This window comes from Lates calcarifer, linkage group LG16_LG22, assembly GCF_001640805.2.
Source record: "Lates calcarifer isolate ASB-BC8 linkage group LG16_LG22, TLL_Latcal_v3, whole genome shotgun sequence".
Lineage (NCBI taxonomy): Eukaryota > Metazoa > Chordata > Actinopteri > Centropomidae > Lates > Lates calcarifer.
The window spans coordinates 25,481,018-25,504,715 of NC_066848.1; the positions used below are offsets into that span (position 1 = coordinate 25,481,018).

The 23,698-nt window shown below is 39.9% G+C and overlaps 1 protein-coding gene across 3 annotated transcripts in view; it reads left to right on the forward strand.

The window, feature by feature from the left end:
* The window catches only part of ttc27 (tetratricopeptide repeat domain 27), a 67,575-nt gene extending 50,133 nt beyond the window's left edge, over positions 1 to 17,442 (forward strand). For 2 of the 3 annotated variants that reach the window (XM_018694692.2, XM_018694693.2), the window contains exons 13-20: positions 5,280 to 5,507; positions 6,450 to 6,548; positions 6,821 to 6,873; positions 8,656 to 8,821; positions 14,453 to 14,650; positions 15,031 to 15,142; positions 16,372 to 16,472; positions 16,857 to 17,442. In XM_018694692.2, coding sequence (XP_018550208.1) covers positions 5,280 to 5,507; positions 6,450 to 6,548; positions 6,821 to 6,873; positions 8,656 to 8,821; positions 14,453 to 14,650; positions 15,031 to 15,142; positions 16,372 to 16,472; positions 16,857 to 16,982 — 1,083 coding nt within the window. In that variant the 3' untranslated portion in view covers positions 16,983 to 17,442. Of the gene's footprint in view, positions 1 to 5,279; positions 5,508 to 6,449; positions 6,549 to 6,820; positions 6,874 to 8,655; positions 8,822 to 10,841; positions 12,722 to 14,452; positions 14,651 to 15,030; positions 15,143 to 16,371; positions 16,473 to 16,856 lie in introns of those variants that run through there. The other variant, XM_018694696.2, reaches the window with a different exon arrangement.
* The last annotated feature ends 6,256 nt before the right edge of the window (positions 17,443 to 23,698 follow it).

The window sequence follows — 23,698 nt, forward strand, 5'->3', positions numbered from 1 at the left end:
GTCCAATTCGATTACCCAGGTGCTTTTGGATAATATTGAAAGTCTCCTGTGCCTCTCTTGTCTTAAACCATGTGGCGTGGTTATCCTAGCCAGCGGTCCATGTCATGCAGTCACCGAGGTCCAAAATAACAAGACAATCCATTTATCTGGAGTGGTTTGGTTTCCATCCAGCGCTGCTTCTCATTTCTTGACTAGACTTCTCTCCTGCTTTCCTCTGTCACAGTGACGTAATACAGAGTAGCACATAGATAATATAAGAGTTCATGTAAGAACTTAACTATTACAAGTACCATTGCAATTCTGTTCTCAAGTCCAAACTACTTCCCCACTTCTCAGATGTTGTAGTGTCATCATTATCTTCAGTACAGCTCGCTAGTTTCCTCTGTTTTGCACTGATGTTTGCGTTGTGTTTGTGGCAGAGGAACAGAGTTAAACTCTGCAGGAGTACAAAGTATGACCTGTTGGGCTTAAATTTGATTCACACTGGATGTTGCAGCTGTGTTCCAGCTGTGGGACTACATCAGGTCTCCACTGGAAACACCTCAGAAGACTTGTGCTGATGTCACTTTCTCTGTTTTACAAAGATGTTCATGATCAGTGTGGTAGCTAATGTTTGATGGCTGTGCTCTTCTCTTCCTCTTTTTATCTTTAGCAGGAGAACCACAGTAATCCCTCATCTGCTTCACAGACTTCCTTTGAAAACTAACATTAGAAATCTGAAAAAAACTTTTGCTGTATGTCTGTAAATTCAGTGACTAATGACACGCATCGTCAAATAATAAATTCATGTTTGCAGCATCCAGTCAAATTAGATGTAGACTGTGAACACTGTGAACACTGTGAACTTTGAATTTAGCGAGATCAATATTTAATTTTCTTTCACATAGAGTGTAGAACTATATTTTGAATTTCAAATGCAAAGTGATGGCCATGACAGCAAGAATGAGACAGTGTATGGTTACGATTCAATTCATTTCTATTTATATAGTGCCAAATCACAATAAAAGTCATCTCAAGGCAGTTTTCATAAAGAGCAGGTCTAGACCATACTCTTTAAAATAGGTATTTATAGAGAGAGACCCAACAAATCCCACCATGAGCAGCACTAGGCAACAGTGGCAAGGAAAAATGAGCAGAACCAGAATCAGGGTGGACGGCCATCTGCCTTGACCAGTTGGGTTAAGAAGGAGAGAGGAGGGGAACGGGGGAGAGGGGTTAGAGAATAGCGAGAGAAGAACATAGCATAACACAGGTTCCATATAAAATGTAAGGTGATGCCAATAATACAGTAGTAGTAATGATGGTAGTGATAATTAAAGTATTAACTGCTAATGTAGCAATAAAACTAATAGCAGTACAAGTAATTTCTAATTATAGCACCGGGGTGTTTAGTGGAGTTGTAGGAGCAGCAGGAGACTTGTCATCACAGATCAGACTCTACAGCTCCAGAGGCAGAAATACCTGCAGAAAGAAACAGAAGAGGAGAGAGAGATGGAAGAGCACACAACTATGGGAAAGGGAAGATACTGAGTTAGTAACATGTATTTATGGGATATGAATCCATACTGATGGAGGAGAGAGAGAGAGAGAGAGAGAGAGAGAGAGAAAGAGAGAAGAGAAAGAAGCTCAGTGCGTCATGGGAGATCTCCTGACAGTCTAGGCCTATAGCAGCATAACTAAGGGATGGTTCAAGCCTGAGCCAACCCTAACTATAAGCTTTATCGACTCTTAAAGGTACAGAGGGTGTCTGCCTCCCAGAGGAGCCTGATAACCTCCCATTCTACTCCTAGAATTCAATTCAATTCAATTCAATTTGGCTTTATTGGCATGACGTTTTACATAAAACATGTTGCCAAAGCATAAAATGACACATGTACATTAGAACATCAGTAAATACAGTGATAGCTATATACGGTAAGATAATAATAAAGAATGAGAAATAACAAAACAAAACAAACAAAAACAAAACAAAAAAAAGAAAAAAACAAGAAAACAAAATAAAATATATACATATACATGTGTATGTATATACATACACACATACAGAATCCCTACATTAAACTAAGTCTCTTTTTGTGACATGCTGTGACATACTCCCCTGCCACTTATATTACAGAGTTTTCTTCTAGAAGGATTCGAATCTGTTGATTTTTTGGGATGGAAGCAAAGTTTGGGATTTTTTGTCTAAATTTGGTGAATTCATTTTCTCTAATTTCTTTATATTTTGGGCAACTCTCTTCTTTACGGTGGAACTGGGAGCCAGGGCAATGGAACTACATCATTAGAAAATTTCTTTCTGACGTGTTCAGGACCAATTATAATGACTTCAGGTTTATCTGAGTTCAGTAGTAAAAAATTGCTTGTCAAGTTTTAATGTCCCTAAGACAAGCCTGGAGTTTGGCTAGCTGATTGGTTTCGTTAGGCTTCATTGACAGATAAAGCTGTGTATCATCTACATAGCAATGGAAGTTTATGGAGTGTTTCCTGATAATATTGCCCAAGGGAAGCAAGAGGATTGGTCGAAGCACTGACCCTTGTGGAACTCCATGTCTAACTTTTGTGTACATGGAGGAGTAGTTGTTAACATGTACAAACTGAAGCCTATCAGATGGATAGGACTTAAACCAGTTTAGTGCAGTTCCTTTAATACCAATAAAATGCTCCAGTCTCTGTAAAAGGGATGCGATGGTCAGTCATATCAAAAGCAGCACTGAGATCTAACAAGACAAGTACAGAAATAAGTCAGTTGTCTGATGCAATTAGGAGGTCGTTTGTAACTTTTACAAGTGCTGTCTCTGTGCTGTGATACAGCCTAAATCCTGACTGAAAAACCTCAAATAAACCATTATCCTGTAGAAAGTCACACTGTGACTGCAACTGCTGTCTCTAGGATTTTGGAAAGAAAGGGGAAGTTAGATATACAGTTAGTTCCAGAAATATTTGGACAGTGACACAATTTTCATGATTTGGGCTCTGCATGCCATGAAACAACTGAGATGCAATTGAAGTGCAGACTTTCAGGTTCAATTCAAGGGATTGAAGAAAAATATCATATGAAATATTTAGGAATTGCAACCATTTTTTATCAAAGTATCCTCATTTCAGGAGCTCAAAAGTAATTGGACAAATTAACATTACCATAAATAAAATGTTCATTTTTAATACTTTGCAGGCAATAACTGCCTGAAGTCTGGAACCCATGGACATCGCTGGGTTTCCTCCTTTGTGATGTTTTGCCAGGCCTTTACTGCAGCTGTCTTCAGTAGTTGCTTGTTTGTGGGTCTTTCTACCTTAAGTTTTGTCTTTAGCAAGTGAAATTCATGCTCAGTTGGGTTGGTGATTAACTCGGCCATTGCAAAATATTCCACTTCTTTGCCCTAAAAAACTACTAGGTTGCTTTCACAGTATGTTTTGGGTCATTGTCCATCTGTACAATGAAGCGCTGTCCAATCAACTTTGCTGCATTTGGCTGAATCTGAGCAGAAAATATATCCCTATACACTTCAGAATTCATCCAGCTGCGCCTGTCTTTTGTCACATCATCAATAAACACTTGTGACTCAATGCCACTGGAAGCCATGCATGCTCATGCCATTACACAGCCTCCACCATGTTTTACAGAAGATGTGGTGTGGTTTGGATCATGAGCCATTCCAAGCCTTCTCCATACTTTCTTCTTCCCATCATTCTGGTACAGGTTGATCTTAGTTTCATCTGTCCAAAGAATGCTGTTCCAGAACAGGGCTGGCTTCTTTAGATGCTTTTTGGCAAAGTCTAATCTGACCTTTCTATTTTTGAGGCTGATAAATGGTTCGCACCTTGTGGTGAACCCTCTGTATTTGCTCTCATGAAGTCTTGTCTTTATGGTAGACTTAGATACTGATACACCTACTTCCTGGAGAGTGTTCTTCACTTGGGTGGATGTTGTGAAGGGATTTTTCTTCACCATGGAAAGGACCCTACGATCATCCACCACTGTTGTCTTCTGTGGAGGCCTTTTTGAGTTCCTGAGCTTACCAGTGAGCTCTTTTTTTTTTCTCAGAATGTACCAAACTATTGATTTGGCCACTCCTAACATTTTCAGATGGATTTCCTCTTTTTTTTCAGCCTAAGGATGGTGTGTTTCACTTTCACTGAGAGCTCCTTTTACCGCATGTTATGGGTTCACAGCAACAGCTTCCAAATGCAAATGCCACACCTGGAATCAACTTCAGACTTTTTACCTGCTTAAGTGATGATAGATTAATGAGGGAATAGCCCATGCAGCCCATGAAACAGCTTTTGATTCAATTGTCCAATTACTTTCGGTCCTTTGAAAAAGAGGCGGCTACATATTAAAGAGCTGTAATTCCTGAACCCTTCCTCCAATTTGGATGTAAATACCCTCAAATTACAGCTGAGAGTCTGCACTTTAAGCCCATATTGATTATACAACTGTATGTTGAATATGTTTTGGTAAACAGCTAAAATAGCAAAACTTGTGTCAGTGTCTAAATATATATGGACCTAACTGTAGGTCTGTAATTGGTTGGATTTAGAGTGGGCTTTTTTAGAAGAGGTTTGTTTACAGCTACTTTATACGACTGTGGCACTTCTATTCAGTGTACAGTGTGTTATAGAAGCTTTGCATGTTATCTTTAATCACCAGATGTTGTATGTGGTACATCCTGTTCAGAGGTTTGTAGTTCATGGGGTTTCTCGTTAGGGGTAGGGGTAAGTGAAATATTATGGAAATCACAATATGGCCACATGCACTATCCAAATCACAGGAGTTTCAGTTTTTTATTAAGGTAAAATGTGTCACAACATGTCATTATAGATTGTAGGTGTTACAGAGATGCCTCTCCCTACAAATCACATTCTCCAGATGTAAGGGAACATCACCTCATCAAAAATCACATCATCATCAAAGATCCCATTAAAATCATGATATCGCAATCGTAATACCTGTTAAAATAATTCCTTTTTTTCATATCCTTCAGCAAAGGAATGCAGTGAAACTAAGGCTGTGTCAGGCCTCAGCTTTTCAAGGGTGACACTAGAACACTTAATCTAAATCAATATAGAAGATTGATTTGGAAGAAATCTGTTCATTATACCACCCTCACTACAGTGTGAGGCTCAGCTTGTCCATGAGAAATCCAGAGCGTTATGTGGAATAGTGAAGTGCAACAAGTGGAAATGTCCACATCATTTGATGTCACTTTACTTGTAACGTAATCCCCACCTTTTATCCTCCTCCTCTTCAACCTTTTCTCCTATGTCGTCCATTTTGTCAGGCCGAAGAGATCGTTCGCAGGGAGTTGGAGAAGAAGGAGACACCCAGTCTGTATTGTCTACTGGGAGACATTTTGAGGGACCATCAGTACTACGATCGGGCGTGGGAGCTGTCGGGCAAACGCAGTGCCAGAGCCATGCGATCCAAAGCCCTGCTGCATCTCCGCAAGAAGGAGTTCCAGCAGTGTGTTGACTGTTTTGAGCGGTCACTCAAGATCAATACCATGCAGGTACATTAGAGTGTATAAAAGAAACAGGAATTGGGCTTTACTGATGAAATGTCAGGTTCAGAGGTCAGCATACATCTGTCTATCTCTGGATGCAGTATGTACCAAATCCAAATGTATGTAGGGCACATAAATGTCCATGAACAGCCAACCAAAGCCCTGCTGTTGTTCTGCCCAGGGGATTTTTTTTCCACCTGCAACATTTGTATTTGACACCTTGGTGATGGCTAAAGTCAATTTCTGTTGGTTGGATTTAAATTTCTCTCCCCTCTTCAAGTCATGAAAGTCTCTGCTCATTTCCTCTCCTTAAAAGTAATTTAGACAATAATAATCTTTTTGGTTCATTTTCTGTATAGCCTTTACTCATATGCTTTTTGGCAGTAGGTTTGGTTTCTATTGTTTATATATTCATAATTCTATCACCTAGTTCTCAATTACTTGAAATAAATGATAAACATTTTCAGAAATACTGTATATGGTCTCATAAAAAAGTTACATATATAAAAAAAAAGAAAAAAGATATTTCAGTTGAAAAGTCTAAACAACACCATGCTTTTTATACGTAACATAAGTCAGAACAAATATTGTAAAATAAAAGAAGCTCAGATAGCCTTCTCCCTGTAGTTAATCCCAGGCCAGATTCACTTAGTATTCCTTTCTGTGTGTTCTAGGTCTGTCCTGGTCTCTTTACTCTCATTCATGACCTAATGTCTGCATACGTAATGACATTCCCATCATCCTCGGCTGTGGTTTTATTTATTATCAGCAAATATTAGCATGCTAACACCATAAACTAACATGGTGTTAGCATGTTGGTGTGATCAAGGCAAATATTTTAACATTGCCAAACATGAGTGTGGACTCGGAGTCTCATTAGAACTGTAATAATCTGTTTCTTTTGCTTTTACTGTTTCATCCACATTGTGTGTGTGTGTGTTTGGACAGCTTGGAGTGTGGTTTTCCCTTGGTTGTGCCTACTTTGCTCTGGAGGGCTATGAAGGAGCTGCCAGGGCTTTCCAGAGGTGTGTGGGACTAGAGCCAGATGTAAGTACACACGCGCACATGCACACACACACAAAATTACATCATAACATGGAAAAGTACAAGCAGGAGAAAACAACAGTCCCATCAATGTCTCACTTTGGTTCCTTATTCACAGTCCTCATCTACAACACATCTGTTTGACAGACTCTGTGCATATTTGTGTGGATACTTGAGATTACATTTTCATTTATTTATTTATTTATTTATTTTCAATTATTAGTCTCTACAACTCTTTCTTACTTTCTCCTCCCCCTCCCTCCCTCTGTCCTCAGAATGCAGAGGCATGGAACAACCTCTCTACAGCTTACATTCGCCTCCAAAAGAAGTGAGTATGAGTATTAGAAACATTCTTGAAGAAGTGTGTGTTAACTTGTTTGCACTGGGGTCACTTTGACTCAGACGTTACTAAACTCTGACTGGTGCATGGAAATTATGACTTGACAAATTATGAGCAAAGCAAAGAAAAAACTATAGAGATCTCTCTGGGAAAACAACCAAAGCTGATTGAGAAAATAGCTTTTCATGGCTTTTAACTGATGAGGGTGGAACCAGTTTGAGTTGACTCGTGTACTTTGTGACTTGGTGTGTTATCCAGCTGGAAGCTGGCATTCATTACAAGATGGGTGGTCCAAAGGTGCTTGGTATTTAAATGATGCTGGCATTAAGGGGCCAAATTTGTGCCAAGAAGATATTCCTCACACTATTACACCACCACCATCTTGAAGCATTGACACAGGGCAGGTTGGGTCCATGGATTCATGCTGTTTATACCAAGTTCTGACCCAGCAGAAATCCTGAATGGTCTGATCAGGTGACATTTTTCCAGTCTTCTACTGACCACTTTTGGTGAGCCTGTGCTGACTGTAACTGAGTGGAACCTGCTGTGGTCTTATGCTACTGTATGGCATCCACTTGGGTCAGCTGTGGCTCAGGAGGTAGAGCGGTTGCCCACCAACCGGAAGGTCAGTGGTTTGATCCCCAGCTCCTCCAATCCACATGCCGAAGTGCCCTTGGGCAAGATACTGAACCCTACATTCCCCCTGTAGCATCAGGTATATATATATATATATATATATATATATATATATATATATAGAACAAGTGCTGTATGAATGTGTGTGTGTGAATGGGCCTGTAGTGTGAAGTGCTTTGATTGGTTGAAACAACTAGAAAAGCTTGAATAAAGAAGAATAAATAAAGAAAAACTATATGTGCAGTACATTTACCAGTCCATCCACTTTGATTGAGATATTCACATTAACAATCAGGAGTACAGGCTGACATACTCTTTTTTCCCACTTGAGTCTTAGTCTTTAAAAGAAAAAAAGAGAGAAAAAAGAGAAAAACGCAAACAAATGCAAGTCAACAAAACTCAAGCCAGCTTGACATGTATACAACATAAAGAAACAGGCTGCAAATACCGAAAACACCAGCAAATATGGAAATGCTGCAAATTGAACAATAAAAACACGCCTGTATATTATGACCATAATCCTAAATGTGTATTTTTTGGGGGGGGCTTTTCACCTTTATTTTGACAGGACAGTGGAGAGGAGACAGGAAACAGGGACAGAGAGTGGGGGAATGACACGCAGTAAAGGTCCAGCCAGACTGGGAGTTGATCCGGGGACCAGCTGCTCAGGGCACTTAGGCTATGGGGGTGCCTTGTTTTTTTTGTTGTTGTTTTTGATAGATGAGATTAGATAAATGATCACACAGCAAAATGTAAACAGATTGGTGACAGTGATAATTGATCTGATGAACAAGTGTTACAATGTTCATGAGGTCAACTATACCCGTGGGATGCGACAGCCTATTGGGAACCAAAATGCTGAACCTCAAGTTTAGATGGCTCTTTGAGTGTTAAGGCTGGTTTTAGAGTTAGGAAATTAGGTTTAGGTTAGGGTGTGTGTGTGTGGGGGTGGGGGGGTGTATATAGCAGGATTGAGTTTTCTCAATCAACCGTTCCAAATTATTGTTTATTACAGTAAGTACTATTACTGGTATTGGAACGTGGAATCTCTTGTTTTAGTGTACTCGTTCACCGCTGAGTTTGTTCTTTGTCTTTCTCCTCCTGTCTGTCTCTTCCTGTCACCCTCATGGGCAGAAACAAAGCCTTTCGTACTCTGCAGGAAGCCCTCAAGTGTAATTATGAACACTGGCAGATCTGGGAGAACTTCATTGCTGTGAGCACTGACATTGGGGAGTTTGCTGAAGCCATTAAGGCCTACCACCGTCTGATGGAACTCAGGGAAAACTACAAGGACATCCAGGTAAAGGACTGTGCTTAAAGCTATCTTAGGTGGCATTATACTGGACTCACACAAGCCAGCATGCTTAATTGAAACACTATGTTAGATAAATAGCTAACCTCACTCCATATACTTTTTTCCCTTTGTCCTTCTTTGTGACACCCACAACTTGTGTGATCCATGAGGTGAGACTGCTGTCACAGTCAGAAGTGGCTCAGTTAGCTAAGCCAGTGTGTTATGTGACCTTTACCTTACCAATCAGCTTTCTGTCTTGCTAACTATCAGTTTGCCGATGCGGACATTCTTGTTAACTTCGCAAGTTAGCTAGCCAGATCACCAACCTGAAAATGAGTTAGCACAAACAAATCTTTAATACAGTACAGACACAACTTTGTCATTCACACTCTTAAGTTGTAATTCTCAAATGTAATAAGTTCTGTTTTTTCAGATTCAGTGCCAGTGATTTCAGCTTTCAACCTTTGTAAAAATGATAAGGTAGTTACTACACTGATACAGAAAATTGACTTGTCTTGGTAAATTCACAATGTATGAAATTTCTGTTAGTTTATGCTATTATCCATTCATTAGCTACACTGGCTATCCTCTGAGGACAGTCAGGCCATCACAGGACTGCCATATAGAGACAAACCATTCAAACTCACATTCACACCTATATGGTCAATATAGAGTCACCAGTGAACCTACATGTCTTTGGAATGTGTACCTGAGGGGAACCCACGCAGACACGGGGAGAACATGTAAACTCCACACAGAAACAAGTCCTGGGCAAACTAGGGTTCAAACCCAGAACCTTCCTGCTGTGAGATGACCATCCCTAGCCTACTGTACTACTATACAGCCGGCTATTACATATCAGATGAAAATAATTTATCATTAGTTTAGTAGATGAAGCTTTCAGTTTTCTTTCAACATGAAAAGGACAACACATGGTACATTTTTAGCTTCTTTGGGACATAAAACAAAAGATGGAAAATATAAAAGTGGCCTTAGTGTTGCATCAGGGTCCTGCTGTCAACACTGAAGACTTACCACACACTACTGTGTCTCTGAGCTTTGTGAGAGGAAAAAGAGGGGATTTACTCTCTAGTCATATGTTTACCCCAGCAAGTTAAATCTTGACAAAGGACAAACCAAGAGTTTATTCTTTCCTATAGTGCTAATTAATCTTTTTCATTGAGGTTACATATGCAGAGTCATTTACAACAACTGAAAAAAGACTTACTTAATCATGTCTCAGTAATTGCACACCCACCAATGCATTCAAAGTAGAAAATTAACCATCAGCTTCGAATAAACAAGGCAAAACAGCCAGCAGTAGCATTTCCAGGATGATTAGTTCTCTCCTTCAGCCCTATAGTAATTTTAGTCTTGTAGTTTTGAGCAATTAACTTAAAAAAACATATTGTAACCCATTGGGAACAGTTAAATTCACAACTCTGATACAGAAAGAGTCTGATCTTTGGCTGAATACCCAAACTACCTCAAATTCAGTTTTTTTCTAGGATAATCTAAAAGGATTTTACTGTATGTTTTCTTCCTTTTGCTGTATTCCTTTTTGTCTGCCTTGTTTTAGGCTATTTTGCTCACGTGATCAGTAAAACATGTAATGTGTAAACACTGAAAAGGTCAGCAGCAGCCTCCATACTCTACTTAGAACACGGATTGGCTTTGCTCTGTTTTCCTCTTCCTTATTTCTTTTATTTGTTCTCTTACAAAACAAACGCATGTACAGCTTTCTGTTGGTTCCAATAGTGGAAGGTCTAATACTGTTAAGTAACATGGATTTTTTTCTCAGAATTATCCAGCCATATCCAGTTCATGTTCACTTGGCATTAATATCTTCTGGATGATCCAATTAGTGGACAGTTCTAAGTACATCAGTTCACACCTGGCATTAAAATACTTCTCCATGAGTCTCCAGTGACCACTTGTGATCAGATCTCACTGCCCTGATCTATATGCAAATAAAAATACATTATTTCTGTTTGTCAAGACTAAATGCATTGTTGTTTTTAACCAGCAGGAGGCAGCAGTGCTCTCCCAGTGCCTAGTCTGCTGGAAATTAAAAGAAGAAGAGATCATAACATCACAGACTGGCTCTCTGACTGTTCCAGGCAAACCAAATCACCCAAGATGTTTGACACACTGGAAATATATCTCTTGAAATTTTCAGATGTTGTGGACAAAGCCAGCTACATGATTTAAGAATCAACTGGACTTTGATATGAACATGCACTTCTTCTTACATAGAGGACGTCAGCTGAGTAGGCAGTCTTTTGGTGTGGCCCAGGACACATTCACGTACACACTGCAGAAACAGGGTGGCCGTATGTGGCCCAGACCAACTCTGAATGAACACTCAGATCTTACTGTGTCCTCAGTGCTTCTTGGGTGTATTCTCACCTGTACTCAGAACTGTCCACTTATGTTTGAATTACCCAAGACACATGTGTGCACAGAGCCTAAGACTGCATTTATGTGAATTGATAGTAGCAGGAACTCCCATCTCGTGGGTAAACACCAAACCATACCACAACAGACATATTCTGACACAGAGTTTGTCACAGAGTCTGTTTTGCACCTTCTATTTGTATGTAACATGAGACACGAGTCCATTGTACAAAAATAAGTCTCTGCAATTAACTGTTAACTTAGAGTCCACTTAGCAACTTAGCTGGCAGGCTAAACTGCAGTGAGCAAGCTAGCTACTTTATCTGGTGAGAGCCACAATGCTAGCAGTTGACTGGTATGTTAGTGGTCAGTTCACTAGCTGCAGTAGTTCCCAACTCCAGTAGTCACTACATCACCAAGCTTTTGGCACCATTTTTAAAAATGCACAGATGAACCTTTTCCTAACTGGACCTTAAAAGTGTAGCAGCCATTAAACCCCAAGGTAAGAAAGTGTCACATAACTCCTGTGTTACCGAGGTCCACCAATGAGCTTTTTCTGAGTTTTCAGCCACTTCCATGATTGGCATCAGCAAATAGCTGGTGAGTTTGCCCCATGACAATGATGAAGAGTTATGGTGTGAAAAGTATTCATTAATTCTTATTAAGCATCCTCTGCTTAATCATGAATACTCCAAAAAAGATGATCAGTCATTTAGACAGTAAAAAACATTTTTCTGTCCAAACTGCTTTTGATTCTCAGTTATTTGCAGAGTGTAATTCTGCAAACCACATGTGCTCACAGACATTTTTAAGCTAACCTAGCCAACATGACAACTGTCAAATAACAGAGGAGGGTCGGCTGACATGGGTTGACACGTTCAGACAGACTTTCAAGTCTGAACAGAGTGTAATTGTGTACTGCAGTTTTATATTAAATTTGGAATAAACCTCTGTCAAAACTTCACCTCAAAACTTCACATGAAAGTACAGTCTCTTTACTTTAAACCACTGTTCTATTTTTACCCCTCTATTTTCACAAACATCCGTCTCACACCTTTAAATGGTGATTTGCATAAATGGTGTCGACAGCCTCTTGTTACTACATAATCTGATCACAGCCATATTTTTAGAAGGAATATTTCTGCATTATTCAACTTCATATTTACCTTCCCTGTAGTTGTTTTTAGCCCCAGCACAGAGTGTGAGAGGTGGAGTGGTAGTGAAGCAGAGATAGTGGCAGGGACCACCATGAATTCTTCTCATGGAATGTGTAGCGGGCATGTGACAAAAGGGCTTTGATTGGCTGATAGATTTCAAAGGAGTTGAGGGTCACATGGTTCAGCTTTGTGCCTCGTGGGGTTAAATGGAAACATAAGAACCTTGTAGTCACACACACAGTCGTTCACATATGGACACTATACACAGAATCTCTTGAGAAAGAAAAAGTGAGATTTCTTACTGTCCTTTGTTGTGGTCTGAAAATAAACTTCAGAATGAGCTTCGTTGAAAGTTGTCACCTGTCATTCCTGTTATTCTTCTTTTTTCAACAGAGAGAGTTATTACTTTTCCACTTAATTTCACACTAGCTGGATTCAAGTCATCCATTCAGTTTTCACCTTTAACTGTCACTTTTCACCACAGGAATGGACAGCATAGGAGGATACATCAAAACAAAACCCTATTCATGGCTTTAATTTCACTCCCATCACAGGAAATGGCACATCAAATGAACAGACATCAGAGACAGACATTATCCACATGATGAGATCAGTGTGTGTGTTGGTCTTTGCACCAGTACATCTGGCCTCCACTCTTAATTAGAAAATATATGTCCTGATATGTCATTCGGGAACCAGTACTGCAGCCTGTATTTTGAGGTGTGAACTGATGTGGAGGACACGGTCGGTAAAACTCTTGATGGAGGATGTCTGACATGACATTGCAGATTCAGTCTGCTCTTTAGCCTGCCACTTCATTTACAATAATTGTTGCTGCAGTGAAAAGCCTCCCAGTCTCACACCAAAGAAGGCAGACAGGTGGTTCAATAGTTCCCTGTGGGAGGTGGAGAACTTGTAGATAGCAGATCTGAGGAAGCCAATAATGTTCTTAAAGAAAGAAAGAAGGGTGGTGGGAGAGGGGAAAAAATGAAACGGGCCATTCAAAGAGAGGGATGGAATTTTTTTGGTTGATGAAAAAAATGCTGAAAATGACTTGCATTTTTTTCTGAATGATTGTGGTCAGTGACAAATGCACTGCATTTCCTATGTCTGCTTCACAATAAAAGCTACCACATGCTTCACCAGTTGAGGGCTTTGAGTGTGTGCTCTGTGTACATGTTCACAGTACAGCTCTGACACAGTGTGTGTCACAGTTCCACAACATGCTGCATCATTTCCTGTGAATAAGAAACTATTATTAGATATTGAATAATGCAAGACTTTCCCTTTAAAATCTTACACCATATCACAAGTAGGCTTTTATTATGAAGTATTTACAGGAAATTCAGTGTGTTGGTCACCAAGGTTAGCCTTAACTACAGCTGTTTGGATTCATATAACAAGGACGTTTGCAGCACTGTACTGACCTCAGATGAGTTTAAAATATTACAGTGAGGAATGCTAAAAGCTGCAACAGTGAGCTGTTACCAACAACACTCTGCCAGCCTCAGTCATGATGAAGGGTCAACTTGAGATGCTCTTTGTATCGTTTCACAGTGGGCATAAATGATACTGTGGAGCTGAAAGCAGTTGTTTTGTCTGCAATCGCTCATTTTGACAAATTGGATTTAGGTGAAACCAGAAATTTACGTGGTGAATAGTTTCAGCTCATGGACAGCAACAGAACCTTACTGCCCTGTTTGATGTACTGTCGACTTGTTCTGTCAGCATACTATAAATGTATCATTAATAGATAACTGCGTCACTTTGGCAGAAATACCATTAACCAGTGAGACCATGATGGTGATAATTTGCAGTCTCTTGCCAATGCCATCATGAGTGCAAGTGTCAAACCACATTTTTCATAAACCCAGCTCCTGTCCTTCCTGCTGCTTGGTCATTGGAGTCTTTGGCAGTGCTAAACAATGCTGCTGTTAATTAACAGTAATTAAAGTATTGCATGTGGAAGAATTCAAACCCATGACATCACATATAATGATACTAAGACATGAAGAATTGGGATTTATATTTCAGTGTAAATCTGACACTGAGGTATGTGTCTTTTTTTTTTTTCCCATGGCAGATTCTGCAGATCCTGGTAAGAGCAGTTGTTGGGAACATGACAGACAGCCAGGGGGAACAGGCAGGAAGCCTCCTGCCTAAACTGAAGGAGCTCCTGGGCCGGGTCAGTTCCCGCCACAGCAGTGACTCTGAGATATGGCGGCAGTACGCTCTGCTGTACAGTGATGGCCGCAGCTCCAACACAGACGACAATGAAAAGGTCAGTGCCATAACCAGCATTATAGTGGAAGCCATACAAAGTCACTATGTAGTCACTGACTGTCAGGAAGCTAGCTACTGTGTATTCCTTCAACTTCACATGATGGGAAAATCTCAGATGAGTTAGTCTGTAAACGCCGGGGACAGAATGACCTATTGTCATTGTGTGAGGTATGTTTGTGTTAAAATATTTGACCTGGAATGAATTAATTTGATCTGATGAAATGCCACAACCATGCGTTTCACCATGAAACTGGAATCATTTTGTCAGCCAAACTGGGCCATAATCCAAAAAAAAAAAAAAAAAAAAAACATGACTGCAGCCAACTGTCCTTGCTAACTGTCAGCTAAAACACTGGTGTTTCTGTGGGGATTATTCAGGCGCTACAGTTCTTATCCAAGGCTCATCGCTGTGAGGTTCAGGCTGGAGGCTGGGAGAAAGAACCTGGTCTCTTCAAGGAGGTGATGAAAAGAGCCATTGATATGGGAAAAGGTGAGAGCACCATCCAGCTGTACACACAGCCACCACAGAAACTTTCCTTGATCTTTTGATACCCTGCAACCGACTCCATTTTGCCCTGACCAAACCATTGAAAAATACCATGCCTTTTTGACTGAACTTACAGGAGGAGATGATGATTAATAGGACATTCTCTTTACCATAAAATTGCAGCCAAAATGTTGTCATAATGCGATGCAGATGTGGCAGAGTGAAAAACTGAAAGCAGTACTGCCTAGTTTAGTGTTGAATTATGGCTTCTTGTCCATCATTTTAGCCACGTGATGATGCCCCAAATCCTCCAGCTGCTCAGGGGTCACACGTATTAGTATAGACAAAAATATATTATATGGAGTGATGCAAGTGTTCATATATAAAGAAAGAAAGAATCATTTGGGTGGCCAATGGTCACTTCTAGCATAACACACCCAAATCTCTGACTAAGCTGTTGGCGGTTGAGTTGCATTGTGGGTAATGTCTGCACCAGGTTTTGACACGAAGAAGAAGGAAGAATGTGTGAAATGAAAAAGACTTTAAAAAAAAAACTGATAAGTGTGAGAATGTTATGCAATGCTAAATTGGTAGAGTATTCTTTTAAAGTATTTTGACTTGTAGGTCAGCATAAGAGTCCTCTGATGTGTGTCGTAGTTTTTAAACAACAGTGTACTCTGGCTATGACATAGAATATTTAGTTAGCTGTTGGTTAGCTAGGCTAGAATGGAAGGTATAGAGAGCTAAAATGATTGTGATGATTTAGGATTTCAGTGCAGCGTTTCCCATGGCCAAAATACTTTCCCATTGTAGCACGAACATTGATTTGTGATACTTTTAGATAGAAGACTACTAATTCTGAGGAGGTTCAATCTCAATATATCAGTAATATGTCAGCATTGTACAGCAGAAAGCAGAGGATAGATAAAGCAGAGCAGAGGGGAAGTGCCTTCATCATTCTGTTGAAGCAGTCACAGCAGAGGCAGAAACAGGCAGCAAAAGAAGACAGGAAACAACCTTTTCCTTCCATGTGAGAGAGAGGAAGATTTAGCTGACCTGTCAGACAGTCAGATGGAGGAGGGTAAAACTTGGAGAAGTTTGTCACCTTAAAAGTGATGAACTACACAGATTACAAATGACACTAAATTAAGATATAAAAAAATATTAAATCAAAGATGCAAAAGCAACAAACTGAGCCAACTCCATCCTTTTCCTGAATCTCTGTCTCTTAGTGACCATCAGCTGCAGTAAGAAGAAGAGTAATCCAGCAGAAGCTCTGCAGATGCTCTCCTCCACCCGTCTTAGCCTCCAGAGTTTGGTCACCAAAGCTAAGGTACAGTCCACTGATCAACCTGAAGACTTCTCCATGACTCATGGCTGCTGATAGAGCACATGAGCACACCATTACCAAAGAAGTGTTTGGGGTAAAAAGTGGTATTTGATGAAAGAACACCGTGCCAGTTGTTAAGCATGGTCACATGAGGACAAAATTAATATGGCATTTGAGTGTTGCAACACATATTGCTTTTAATACAGTAATATTAATGAAAGTCACACTTAATTTCCTGCAGAGCAGTATTATAACTGACTTAACACTAAATAACATCCGGGTCGTCCACCTTAAATGAGTAAAATGATAATGATGGTAACAATGTGATCCTTCAGTGATTTACTTCATTATTTCATCTTTTTGTTCTGCATTGTTTTTGTTTTCCAGCAAATGCACACAGATGTGGCCACAGGTCAGATCCACAGCGAGCTGGAGGACGGTGCCGCTGCTCTGGAGCAGCTCATCAGAGAGCTGCAGGAGCTGAGCGGGAAGCTGCGTGACCAATCACAGTGACTATCGTCACACACAGGCTGCATTTCTCCTACGGAAACAAAGCTGTGGCTCTGAGGCCTCTCTGATAGTAAAGACCAATCAGAGACAGAGATGCTGCAGCTCCACTCATCAGTTTTGTGAATTGTTGAACTCTTTTAAATCAAGAGTAAATAAAAGTAGAATGGAAAGACAAAAGATTGACTTTGTAATCATGATTTTGTACCTCTATGTCCATATTGGATGTAGAAATGTTCTCCACAGTGATTCAGTATAATGCATGTCTGACTGTCAGAGATGCAACATTGTTTTTCAGCCCAGTGTTAAAGGACATGTTTATTTTTCATGTCTCTCTGTCTTTTGTGTCAGACAGGCTTTTCTTGCTGTTATCATTCCTCCTGGAAGCACATTAAGAGAGGATCTTCATGACTTTATTACTGTCCCTCCACTTGAGCGCAACAGTAAACACTCATATGAACTAAAATTGTTTGTGTGTGTAGTCATTCCTCCAAATTAAACCTCAGAATGTATCTGTCATTACCTTCTAAAACAACACTAATCATTACTAAAAGATATCATCACAGCAAGCTGTTGATTATTCACGCATCCAGCAGTTACCAAGCCACTGGTGTTTGTATCCACCTGATCAATCTAAATTTAATATTCTCTCTCTTTTAGCTCAGTTTTCTACATGGGAGATATCATAGCTCTCAGAAATTCACAATTTTTCAAACTTGGAATTGCAACTAGGCCACCCTTATCTACACTCTCAACAGTATAATATAAGGATCAGCAACAGTCAGCAACAACTCCCTCTGCCAAGCAGGTAGTTTAGTACTTTGAGTCTTCAACATTACCTCTGCTTTGTGTGCTCAGAGTTTTAAAGCAGCTATTTAAACCAGAGCACTCTGATGATCTGGGAGCACCCCCCGAACGCACACACAATCCCTCACTCTCTTAATAGTCAGAGGCCACCTCATCTTGTGGGCAGCAGTTAGTAGAGGGATGGTTCCTCTATCTTCCCTCCAATTTTTTGTGTCATCCAGCAGGAAAATGACCATTGCTCACTCACACACACACACACACACACACACACACACACACACATTTTATTTATTTATTTATTTATTTATTTATTTACTATAATGGTGTTTGTGTTTTATTTTGCCTAGGCCTTTTTATCACAGCACACAGATCCTCTGCCTCTGCTTTGAAGGAAAAGCTTATCGTAGCAGATTGACAGACAGACTGAAGAATAGAAAGGACTTGTTTAAGATGGGGATACCTGAATGCCATTTATGAACCACTGTTCGTGGATGATATGGCTGTTATCAAACAAGTGATTAGAATGCTACAATGATGTGCAATGTACAGGTGCTGAATGTTGCACAGTAAACTATGTGAGCTAACAGGCAGGTTAGACAGCATTAAAAAAAATAACAAAAAATAATGACCTATTTCAGGCTCTGCATCATTCATCACCACAGTATATCAAACTCACACATACACGATCAGTCACTGGTGGTGACGAATTTTCTAAATGGGTCAGTAAATTTTCCAAATGCAATGAGAAACACCATATAGGAGTGATTTGCTGCTGTTCTGTCATCACCTGGAGGACAGCTTTACTAGGAGCAAACACCAGTTTGCTTGTTCTGCCTCAGACTCAACTCTCCCAGAATTCCTGGTATTCCTCAGCAGGGAAGCTCTGGAGCTGATGTCACCACTCACAAAACTTCCATTACATCACATTTTAGTTAATGTGGGAGAGGGACTATTTAAGTTAGCACAGATTCTCATGTAAGGCTTGATTCATGACCTGGGTTTTGATCTGAATTTCTTCCAGAGAGAATAATCCTCTGACAGGCCTGGGTTATTTGAATGTCATCAGCCTTTGGTTGCTCCTGTTCACTATTTACTGAGATCACATAAGGTCATTAAAAGACTATTTAGTGGTGGTGGGTTTCAGATTTTTAAACTCTAACCCTTTACCATGAGCTCTTTCATGTTCTGTTTTTAGACTTGTATGGTATCATTGCATTTAAACAGGATCATGTAAAAAAATAAATAAATAAATAAAAACTCCTTATCATTATCATTCTGTGTATTAAGGTTTTTCCATGGGTTCAAGTTGATCTGCTTTTGTCACACAGTGCCAAGCCAAATTGTGCTCAGTGGTGCTGATTCAACTGTATGATCATTTTGGAGGCTGAAACTGAGATTGATTGTGATTCTTGTGATGCTTAATTTGACCACCCTCTCACCATTCAACCCACCACAAATGTCAGCCTCTTTTCCACCTCTCTAACACAATTTTAACACAAACTGAACACTGGATTTACTGCATTAGTTTTAGCTAGGTGTTCCTAATAAACTGACAAACGAGTGTCATATGAATGTATATGAATTCAAGATGAAGTTTCTTAGAAGTAAAATGTTAAAACAGAGTAAAGACATACAACATGAATGTGTGTCTTTACTCCTGATGGTGAGGAGATAACACACACACAGGTCTGACACTGAGGAGAACTGACATCAGTTCTCATTTCATCAAATGTCCAATTACAGTACATGTTGTTGTTCAAGCAACTAATCCCTCTAGCAATGATATGAATTATGACTCTTGTCTGCTGGAGGCATTCCTGATATCATTTCATTTGGAGGGCCAAAGGAGAGGTTCACGCCAACCCTCACCCTGTCATCCCAGGCCTGCCACAGACGGGAGCTGAACTCTAGTGTCTGGAGCAGCAGCCTTCAGCTCATAATGCTGATGCCAACATCCACTTACTTACAGGCTGTCATTCCAACTAAAGTGTTAACCCCACATAATGTTACAATAGATTTTTTTTAATCATATAAACACATATTTTTCTATCAGTGAGTGTCTCCTATTTCCCTTGACCCCCTCCTACAACATGTTTTTAAATATGTGTCTTGAAGAAAGCAGCCTCTGTGCTGATGACCCAGGCTGACTGATTGAATGAACTCTCTGCCTGGATTTTCAAACATTGCATCATCTGTGATCACACATCATGGCTGCAGCCCTCCTCAGGGCTGTGCCATGTCTTTCCCCACAAGTTTGGCAAACGACTCCTCGCCTCCACCCTCTTACCCAAGGATGGTGTTATAAAGTCTGCCTCTGGCCTCTGTTTACCATCACCCTTGATGGGTCCAAAATTCAAAACCACCCAGATCCGTCTCACACATATGTAACCATCAAACAAACAAAAACACACATTTTCCATTCTGTCCCAGTCTTTGGTTAAATGTGTGAAACTTTCTCATGCAACCAAAATGAGCACACATTACATCAATGATCAGATGTACTGTAGATAGATGTGTAGATGTAAGAAATCAGCATGGTGGTGAAATGGGACTCATGTGGAACCAATTCATTCTTTAGCCATGATACACCCACAATTGTACCTACTTGATGGCATGTGGTGGTGGAAAATGGCAAAAGATCCAAAGATGCAGAAATTTGCCAAAGAGAAGTTGACATTTTGGTTGCAGAGGAGGTATGTGATGGGATTACAGGTGGCAAGCAGCTGCAATCTGTTAAAAACACACTCCAGCAACCAGATATATTAAGGACGCGTATGCACAAAATCCATGCCTGCACCATTTCCCATGGTTTACTTTTTTATCTAAGGAAAAAACAAATATATGCTCCTCACCACACTTCAGACCAGAGTGCAAAGTATATGATCAGATGTGGCTATATAGTCAATCTTGTGATTGACTAATATCAGTGATCTCATCTATCACCTTAAAGAATAAGCTCTGACATTTTCAAGTCTATTTGACACAACACTCGCATTACTGTGTTGTTTAAAAGCCTCAGCAGTCTTAGACAAAACAAGTGGGCATCGTCCAAAGTCACACTCTCTTTATGATGTTGTTTTGTTTGCCTGCACAGTGAATCCTTGCTTAGCGATGGCAGAGGCAAGGTGTCACATGTAGGTTTGGTGCTGGAGACAAATCAATGACAATAAACCTACAGTACATACAGCTACCAGAGTGAAAATACTCAGTTGCACCAGATACTGTGGCTTCTGGTGTTAATAGTTGTTTGTACCCACCAGAAACTTGAAAAAAAAACCTTGCTTGTGTCTAAGGGCAGCGGTCCCACTTTTATCAAAATATGAGTGGTGAGGACCCTCTGACTCAGAGCACAGCATCATCATCAGTGTGGAGTAGGATAGAGAGACTAAGGGTCCAGGGTCACTCTGGACCTGGAATTTTTAAAGACTAGGATTGTGGGACCCTCCTTTGAGCCTTCTCTGCCCTTCAAAGACAGAGTGAAACTACAGAGCCAAAATGTTCTGATTCACTTCTTCTTTAGTTTCTTTTTGCAGTTACTGTTTATTTTCAAAAAGCCTAAATACATTTTTTTAGGGCATAATATTTTTTTCTACTGTAAAATGTTATGATTCAATATTGACCATATATGTAGTTACTGTTAGGTCTTATTTGCAGTTTACCCATGGATGTGCAAACTATCACTGGATTACTGAAGAAAACTTCAGAACGTGATGGTTCTTAGTGTCTTTTTTCCATGACTTATTAGATTTATAGATCAGATGGCCACCAGAATGCAAGTTTAATAATAATAATAATAATAACTTGGATTAATATAGCGCCTTTCAAGAAACCCAAGGATGCTTTACCAAACAAAACAAAAAAGGGAAGTGGCAATTTTTGATGCAAATAGTAGCGCTTGGGTGTTGGGGGTTTTATAATACTTTTGCTTCCATGAGCTTTGTGTCACGGCCTGCTGCTCCAACTGCTGACTGTGCTGATAACCAAGTCAAACTCTCTTATCAGCACTAACTAACTTTACATTGTTTTCCAAACACCTGCATGCTCCAAACCCAGAGATGATCTGACATCTGAGACAACTGAGCAGTTCCATCCACTGAGGAAGCCCACGTCTCAGAAACAGTGAGGAGCATTTTCTTTACCTTGAATTTAATATTAAGAATAAAAATGGCCAACCATGTGATTAAACGCTAGCAAACAATGAGCCATGACACTGAGACCTTTCAATCAAAAGTCTTCTGTTTGGGACGTACCAGTGGGTCATCTGGTTAAGCGTGTACCATTAAGGCTGAGTCTGCACTGCAATGGCCCAGGTTTGAATCTGGCCCAGGCCTTTGCTACATGTCATCCCCACTCTCTGTCCCCTGCCTTTCCTCTTCATCTCTTCTGTCCATCCATTCATCCATCCATCCATTATCTATACCATTTATCCTTAAGGGTCGCTGGGGGGTGGGGGTGGAGCATGGAGCCAATCCCAGCTGACATTGGACTAAAGACTCTGAATGTCCAGAAAAACAAAATGCAAATTAAGCTTGAGGGACATTAAAGTCTGATGCTTCATGCAGCCTACATCATGATTTATTTTCTAAGTCTGTTTCTGTTGCACTTCTACTAAAACCTTTTCATCGCAGCCAAGCAGAAAAATGTTTTTTCAGCCTCATATTTTTTTCCAGCCTGTATGGTATTTCTAATTGGTGTTTTTTTTCCTGCATAAAATTGAAAATGCACATAAACAAGTGTATGGAGATACACTTATTTTCACCTTCAGTATGTACATTTAGATATCAAAACACTGCTGTGTTTTAGTCCAACCTCACAGAGTGAGCTGTGGGTGCTAGTGTGACTGAAGACGCTCAGTATTGTTATTGTCTTTGTCTGTTTCTAGTCTATCTTGTTTATTTATTTTTTTGCTGTTCTATAAATTCTTGTTGCTGTTTTATGTAAATAATGGGATTTTTCACACATAATCTCTACAGCACCATGAGTCTTTCTTTCTTTCTTTCTGTCCTTCTTTTCTTGTTACATGGAGCCAGTGGGACAAGCTTTACTCACAACACTGACATATTATCTCACACTGTTGATATGACTAACATGATAGCAAACAGTTGGTTATTTACACATCCAGCAGATAAAGGAGCAACATTAGGAGTTGTGTTGTGTGCACCTGGGGCCTGTACCATGAAGCAAAATTGGGATAGCCAGCTATCTTTTTTTAACTCACTTTTAACTTGGGTGAATCACCATGGTAACCTAAACTGCATGACTAACCGGCTCCATAGTAGGTTAACTTCAGAGGATCAAGTCAGTGCTGCATTTAAACTGAGGAAAGATTCTTTCACTCTTGGCAGGATTTCTGACAGTGTTGATGCCTCTGTGCTCTTATATCAGCAGCTCACAATAACGTGGAGACTTTGTGATCATTATTGTAAATAATCAATTAAACTTTCTGTTGTTATTAGAAAAAGAATCAACACACACCATGATTAAGAATAGTTTGACTTCATAAGACATGACTATACTTTTCTCCTCGATCTCTGCTTTAGCAGCAGTCTGATGTTATTTGTAACTTTTTAATGTTCATCACCAGACAAAATCAAAAAGCACTTACTCTCTATATTGAAGACACTTACAGTAAGTCTTGCACTTATTTAAGGTAACATTACTTAAATATTTAGAAATTATTTCTCGTGTTTCAATGACTTCTTATTATATTAAAGTCATATGATTGCATCTTTTATATTCACTTCATTCATGGTTCTTAAATTAATAACTCTGCTTCTTTCACACAGTCTCTCTCATAGCTGGATAGGTAAACCTACAGTTGATGCAGGTTATCCAGGATGGCCCATGTTAGACTCAGTGACACCAGGAAACCCCAGCCAGACTAAACTGAACTCACTACATGTTACAGGCCAGAT